We start from the raw sequence: 7854 nt of genomic DNA on the forward strand, positions 1-7854 counted from the left end.
CCACCTTTAATATTATTGTGTGTCTCACTTTGTTTTCAAAAATGACTTTTGATATTCTAGTATCTCTTTAATCTTCTATATTTGATGTTTGTTCATATACCTTATATACATGTTTGACACTTTGTTCACGCTCAAAACCAACACAATCCACTCTCAAAGGAGAACACATTTCTAAATGGTAATGTTAACGATGGTTGTCGAATGAACTTGGGTTAGAATTGGAACACCACCTTTAATATTATTGTGTGTCTCACTTTGTTTTCAAAAATGACTTTTGATATTCTAGTATCTCTTTAATCTTCTATATTTGATGTCTGTTCATATACCTTATATACATGTTTGACACTTTGTTCACGCTCAAAACCAACACAATCCACTCTCAAACAAGAACATATTTCTAAATGGTGTAAAGAATGACAATAGTGAAGGTTCTAGGTGAAGAAGGAAGCACAAGACACAATGTTAACGATGGTTGTCGGATGAACTTGGGTCGTAATTGGAACACCACCTTTAATATTATTGTGTCTCACTTTGTTTTCAAAAATGACTTTTGATATTCTAGTATCTCTTTAATCTTCTATATTTGATGTTTGTTCATATACCTTATATACATGTTTGACACTTTGATCACGCTCAAAACCAACACAATCCACTCTCAAACAAGAACACATTTCTAAATGGTGTAAAGAATGACAATAGTGAAGGTTCTGGGTGAAGAAGGAAGCACAAGACACAATGTTAAAGAAGAGAGAGATGGTGACAATGGATCATTACTTTGATCAAAGGAGTTTTTTTTTTCATTTAGGTTTTAATTTCAATAATTTTTTATTTTAGGGTTTGCTTTGAAGTTTCAGGTTTTCATTTCAACTTTGACTTCATGAGAAAGACTATTTTGAACCCTTTTGTTCATCCATGATTGCATCCCATGCTAAGTGATGATTATGGTTCATCATAGGGTATAAATATCCAAGAAAGAGAGAGTGGAGGATTGGTGGTGAGTTGCAATAATATTTGTGACAATGGTGAGTGGTGATAAAGTCATAGAAAGCGATGGAAAAACAATTATAAATAAGTTTTGAGAGAAGTCAAACATGAAAAAAATAAGATAATAATAAAGAATTACATGAAAAGGGTAATATAATAATAAAGAATTTAGATTTTCGATTGGATTTTTTTTTTATTTTTTCTATTATATCTTTAAAATACATTGGTGGTTACTATTTTAAAAGTTTGAAATATATTAAAATAATTTTTAATATATTAACATAATATATTTTTAATGTTTAGAAGATAACATACAAAAATTCAATAAAAAAAAATTGAACTTATCAAATAAGTTATTCGAATTTATTTCAATATAATAGGTGTTAATAGTAATGCATAATGACTCACTTATAATAATGATCCTCCTTAACATTCACATCAATATGTTAGAAGGTTGATCTTTCAAATGGTGATACTTAATTTTTCTTTTTTTATGTCGGGTTCCTATGACACTTTTTTACGAGATTTAATATATTTGGTAAACAACGACATTTTTTATGTACGCTTGTCGGGTTCGATTCTTTGACTGTATGAAAAATACTTTATTATTAGAAGTAAAACTCATTTTGATAATCTCTAATACATCTTGAAATATTAGCCTCATTGTTATCTTATTAGTGTCATGAGTATTAGATAGAAATACTATTACATTCATATGTTAATAGTTCTTATAACAAAATATAATTTAACCAAATATTAAATGAAGATTGTGATGGATTTTTCATAATATATTGGTATACAAAAACTTTTGGGAAATCGAATACATAAAATATATTAAAATTAAAAAATAAATATTTTTATTTATATACTAATTTTTATATATTTAAAAAAAATTGGTGGGACCAAGTTAAGAAGATAACTGTAATTAACACATCAATGTAAATTAACAACCTTTTATTTCATTTTAAGCGAAGATACATAATCTATATAGTCTGTTCAGTATAATAAATATTGAAATATTTCATTTTTAAAACAATAAAACACACAATCTTAATATAAAAAATTTAATTGTATTAATTTTGTTTGAACTTTATAAATTAATGAGATAATTAAGCGTATATTAAATCTTTAAAAGTTGACGCATTTATTAAAGAAAATTTAACATTAATAGGTACAATTTTGATTGCATATTAACATAAACACAGCTGTAATTATTGTACTAAATTGACTATTCACCTTCAAGCAAACACTTTTTCTCAAAAATAAAACAAAATTCTGCATTTGTGTGGTAATTTGGTGGGTGCATATTGTGATGGAGATTATGATAGGGTTAAGATATGAATGGCGGAAATTTTTGAAATACAACTAAGTCTGGGTTGTGAGGTTGTGGTCCCATTTCTTCCACACAAGCATGTAGCATATGGGGAAATTGACTATTCTCAACCATACTTTTTCTATTATTGCTCACTACAAATTAAAATTAACACATGGACACTGATTCAACTTTCTCAGAAAAGAGACCCACAATTTGGGTTCTGTGGCTCTCAGCTATCACATTCTGAATAATCAAAACGTGAAAAATGTACCTTAGTAGAAAATTATTCCCTTTAGTTTTAGGATTTCAAGACACTTATCTTAATTGGCCTATTCTCAATCCACAAAAAAATAGTGCATCTTCTTTCCTTTAGGAATCCAAAATTTCTATTTTGAAACATCCTTTTCAGAATGAAAATGAATGTTAGATCTTCTTTTCAGGACGTGTGGTTCTACAATAGTAAAACTACAAGCTTGTTTGGTTTTGTCACTGTTTAACTTTAAAAACTCTCCTTAACAATTTCACAGTACTAAATAATGAACTTCTCATTCTAAATCTATTAATAATTTTGATGTCTTGATCAAAATAAATGTTTCAAAAACTAGGAAACAAACAATTCAAAGATGTTTTCTCATTTCTTCTGTCTTCATCTCGTTCAATCTCTTTCAGTTTCAGACTTTTCGCCCATACAATTCTCAAACTCAACTTTATTAAAATTATCACATATAATATATTGTATAACTGGACCAAAATAAAACAACCTTCAATATAGTGTATAAGAAGATTACATGATTTGAGACACTATCTAAAGAAATATCAACAACCACTAAACGAAGAGGAATACAAAAAGAAGTGATAAGCAAAAGACAGTGACATGACATCTGTTGATACAATTCTATTCAATTATCATTCATCATTGGTGTTTGAGTTTGAGCAAAAAATATTAATTAAATCGATGAAGACAGCATACCCTTCATCAAGAATTAGCAATTTACAGATTCCTTGTTCTTCAAGGAAGAAGTTCAAGTAGACTCACTGAGAGCATAAGCTCTCAGACAAAATCTTCAGAGTTCAGAAATTGTGTCATATGCAGCAGCAACATATTCAGTGACCTCTCTCTGTCTTCAAGAGGGAAAAATGGAAGTTTCACTGTGATGTGGAAGTGTTACTAATTGTAGGATCTGTTTGATAGTACACAATATCCCCAGTGTCACTCACAAAATGGTCTTTCTTCATGCTTCTTAGCAATTCTCCAATGAGGTAAAATGGAAGAGGGCTAGATTTCTTTGGCTCCCGGTAATATTGACCAAGAACTGGTTTAGCTGCCTCAGTCTGTAATGAAGCAAAGACAAATCCAAAAGGGTATGCAATTAATGAAAATTACCATTCCTTTAATTCATCAAAAAATGTGCACAAGATCACTTACTGCTTCTATTAAGTGATAGTGTGGTATTTGAGGGAAAAGGTGATGAATGACATGGGTTCCAATGTCATGGTGAATGTTATTGATCCATCCATAGTCACGATCAATAGTTGTTAGGCCACCCCTAAGGTAGCTCCATTCCTGTTCAACACAGTGAAGAATGAAGCTTAGAAGAAAAATTGAATTTAAGTCACTTCCAATTCTAAAGTCATCACAAACATCGGTTAGAGATAAAGTCAATTCATAATATACAAGTGAGTGCAAACCTCCTCTTACAAGCCGGTTTTTTAAGGTTAAATTAGAATTAAAATCCACTTATTAACATTATTTATGAACAAAACATAGACACAACTTCTTATGTGTTTTTGGTGTTGTTCTTAAATCAAAATTAGAGGTTTCCAACTTGGAAACATGTGCCAACCTTTGATGCAAACATATATTATGCAGATGAAGAAGGTAAAATTTCAACTTTAACTGGATAGCATAGCAGAATCAGAATACATAAGGAACTACTACATCTAAGTCTTGTTCTTGATTCTAAAGGTGAAATGAAATGACCAAGTTGGACGAAAATTTTCTTGAAAATGAAAGAAAAGGGAAAGAAATGATACCTCTCCACGATACCAAGGTAATTTGTCTTCGTGGCCATGGTGATGCAAATAAGTCACCAAATCCAACCACATAACAAAAAGCTGCAATTACAGAAGTCAAATTAGGATTTGGTTGTTAGTGAGAAAGAAAGAAAGACTCAGTTAAAAAAAAGATAAGGAATTTACCACATAGGGAATGCCATAAAGCTTAAGCAATTGAATTGGACCCATCACAAATCCCAAACCTACAAGCAAGGCAGCCATAGCAGTCCAACAAATTGTTGAAGTGATAACATCTTTTCTCTCACTTGGGACAAACAAATCACTGTTTGGATCAAAGTGAGAACCAGTCTTCCCAGGACTCCTATTCCACTGAAATTGAAAGATCATAACAAAGGTCAATTCCCACACCAGCACCACTAGCAATAAATGTTTAGAGTTATGCCGAAACTGTTAGGTACTGCAACTTACAAGGTAGATGGGATACGCAAGCAATGGAAAAGGTACTTTAAATCTTAAAGTACGTGTTACATTGTCCATGCTGTTGAAAATTTTCTCTGGCAACTACAAGATTGACATTGAATATTTTGAATTAGACCCTTTGATATAAACTATTGGAGCCAAAAGCAGATTTCCCACAAGAACCCCAACAAAGATGATCATCTTACCGGGTGCCAGGATTCATCATTTTCAACATGGCCATGATTTTGGTGATGTGTTCTATGACTGATTCTCCTGTACAATTCATGAAACTATCAGTTTCAAAACATAGGCTTAAAATAATGAATTTTAGGATATAAGCAAAGAACAAAAGACAAAAGGGGGACTAGAAGAACAGCTCATCAAGCATACCATCCATGATATGGAACTAGAATTGATGAATGCAGCAAGTGCCCAGCAACACTGTTCAGCTTGGGATCGTTTGAAAAGCTTCCATGACCACTGAAAGATCCAAAACACCAACCATGGTTATTATAACAAGCTTTTGAAATCCAACTTTGCCACAATCAAATCTAGATCTGCATTAGTAAAACAAAATGGATACATAAACAGGAAATTGCTTTTACCAATCATGACCAAGAACAAAGAGGGCCCAGAACATTGTTCCCTGAGCAGCCCAATAGAGAGGCCAAACTATCCAGTTGTTGAGATAAGCTGCAGCAGCAGCCAAACCAAAAACCACAATGACATCCCTCACTACATAACTCATGGATTTCCAAGGGTCCTTCACCCAGCAGTGTTTAGGAATGGCAGCTCTTATATCTGCCAAATTGAAGGGTGGTGGTGCACTAGGGTCAAATTCAGGTACTTCCTCTCCAACCCCATTAGCGCCATTCACACTTTCTTCTTCTCCCTCGCTGGTGGCAACCCTCACGGGTGCACTCACTCCCAATTCCCACCTTCTCTCCCTATAGTTGCAACTTGAAAATCCTCTTGGTTGGAGCTTCAGATCTGCCACTCCCTTATTTGTGCTAAAAAATCTAAACTTTGAAGGCTTTTGGCACAAAATGGGCCTTGTTGGCCGTGGAAATACAGGAGGAAGAGGCCTTAAACCACATTCTGATAAAACCCAAGTTGCCATTGGAGAAAAGGAGGAAGCTTTGGTTGGTTTTTGGGTCTGTGGCTGATTATTTCCTTACCACTTCATAATCCCAGAGGATAGAAAGGTAAAGTTATAAGAGAGAGAGAGAGAGAGAAATATGTGTGAACCAAAATATATGCATGCAACTGAATCTACAACTAGGACAAACAAAAACACAGTTGAGAAAAACAAAACACTTGTGTGTTTCAACAAGAGCCTCACATTTGTGCTTTAACTTTCTCTCTCCTAGGTTTCTCCCTGTTCTATCCCTTCCCCCACCTCCTTCTTCACAAATCTGAGAGAAGCAAGGTCTTGGCTTTAACAAAAGGGTATGCAAAGGCAAAGATGCAAATGGTGGGGTTCTGGTTTTAAGTCATAACCTTAAGAGATTATTCTTATCTCAAATATAATGCTGTTGTTATAGGAATTTGGACATGTTTTTCCTCTAGTGATCACTTTTAAATTCCACGTTCTTATGTTGGGTTCACATTCTTCAATGGAAAGAAACTCCAATAACTCTTTGTTGCCTTTCCCTTCGGGTTTTGACCCCTTTGGTTGCAATTTGGGAAGTGGAGACTCCTATTTTCTTGCCTTTGCTTTTGGTGACACCTTATTACGCATCACTGTAACCAACGCCGGATAATAGTGAAGAAATATTAAAAAGAGTTTTTGAAATCTTGATGAGAAAATATATTGATATCATTAAATTAATTACATGATAAAATTGCATTGTTAGTCTTTTAGTAAATTAATTACATGAGTCAATTAATTACGAACAAGCCCAAGTCCAAAAGAAGAAGAGAGAAGAAGAAAAGATTACTAAAGTGTATGAAAGGAGAAAGTGGAAACCCATTAGTTGGGGTCCACTAGCACATATAAAGGCGGTGAGGGTGATAACGGTATTAGCTGAGCTCGTAAGAAGAGAGAGAAGGAAGTGAAATCGGAGATGCTCTAATAAAAGTCTTACAAATTTCCTTGTAGAGTAAGGAGGACCTGACCTCTAACCATTGTTCAAGGTGAAAGGAACAATTAATGATGTCGAAGTGGTTGTACTGGTAGATTTCAGAGTTACAACCAATTTTATATCCTGAATAATGACTCGATTGCTTAATTTGGAGGTCCAAAATACTCCATAGTTTGAAGTGGAAGTAGGCACGGGGGAAAAGGTGAAGAATAGGGGAATTTGCCCACAACTGCAATTGGAGGTGCAGGGTATTATTATACAACAACGTTTTTTCCTCATGGAGTTAGGAGGATCAGATGTAGCATTGGGACTAGAGTGGTTGGCGGGTTTGGGAGAAGTGAGAGCTAACTTTAAAAATCTAGAGTTAGCATGGGGCCACGGAAGAGAGAAAAAAGAAACTAAGCGGTGATCCCTCTTTGTGCAAGTTACAAACATCATGGAAGGCCTTATATTTTCGTATCAAGTCTTAGAAGCCATACAGTATGAGGAAGAAGGCGTCTGTGATAAGGAGATGATGGTCATACTAGAAGAATTTGTTGAATTATCCCAGGAACCACAGGGATTACCTCTCCCAAGAACTTGCTATCCTGCAATAACACTAAAGGCAAGATCGACGGTTTCGAACATCAGGCCCTACAAATATCCTTATAATAAAAAAAATGAAATTGAGAGATTTGTGAAGGAAATGTTGACTGTCGGTATTATAAGACCCAACAGTGCAAGATCCGAGGAATTTAAATAATTAATTAATAATTATTTAATAAATGCGGGTAAGGGAAGTCTTTATGACATTAATTATTAGTCTTTATGATGTGGAAAATTATTACTTAAATGGTTAAGAGTACTTGGCTATGTTGAAAGGACTTAGGTTCGAGTCCTATGTATACCAAATTGTGTGTTAATTCACTTGTTGGTTATTTCAGTGATATATTTTATCGTGATGCGTGATATTAGATTCCTAGAGATGTTAGAATTATCACAAAACACGAATTGGTT

General features: G+C 33.7%; 1 protein-coding gene across 1 annotated transcript; it reads right to left on the reverse strand.

Moving 5' to 3' along the window:
• Window positions 1-3037: 3037 nt before the first annotated feature.
• LOC114167372 (omega-3 fatty acid desaturase, chloroplastic-like) lies at window positions 3038-6433 on the reverse strand. Its single transcript, XM_028052444.1, has 8 exons — window positions 5380-6433; window positions 5165-5254; window positions 4981-5047; window positions 4784-4876; window positions 4499-4684; window positions 4334-4414; window positions 3726-3863; window positions 3038-3631 (listed from the first exon to the last, which is right to left on the reverse strand). Exons 1-8 carry the CDS (start codon window positions 5892-5894, stop codon window positions 3446-3448), a joined length of 1356 nt encoding a protein of 451 aa, XP_027908245.1. The 5' UTR covers window positions 5895-6433; the 3' UTR covers window positions 3038-3445.
• Window positions 6434-7854: the final 1421 nt, after the last annotated feature.

Source organism: Vigna unguiculata, chromosome 10 (assembly GCF_004118075.2).
Source record: "Vigna unguiculata cultivar IT97K-499-35 chromosome 10, ASM411807v1, whole genome shotgun sequence".
NCBI lineage: Eukaryota > Viridiplantae > Streptophyta > Magnoliopsida > Fabales > Fabaceae > Vigna > Vigna unguiculata.

Excerpts from the sequence above, each read along its gene's own strand:
- LOC114167372 (XM_028052444.1), bottom strand. The coding sequence starts at position 5,894 with ATGGCAACTTGGGTTTTATCAGAATGTGGTTTAAGGCCTCTTCCTCCT. Across the intron at positions 5,255-5,379 it reads TTTGTTCTTGGTCATGATTG|TGGTCATGGAAGCTTTTCAA; the intron begins GTAAAAGCAATT and ends TGGATCTTTCAG. Across the intron at positions 3,864-4,333 it reads TACCTTGGTATCGTGGAGAG|GAATGGAGCTACCTTAGGGG; the intron begins GTATCATTTCTT and ends TGTGTTGAACAG.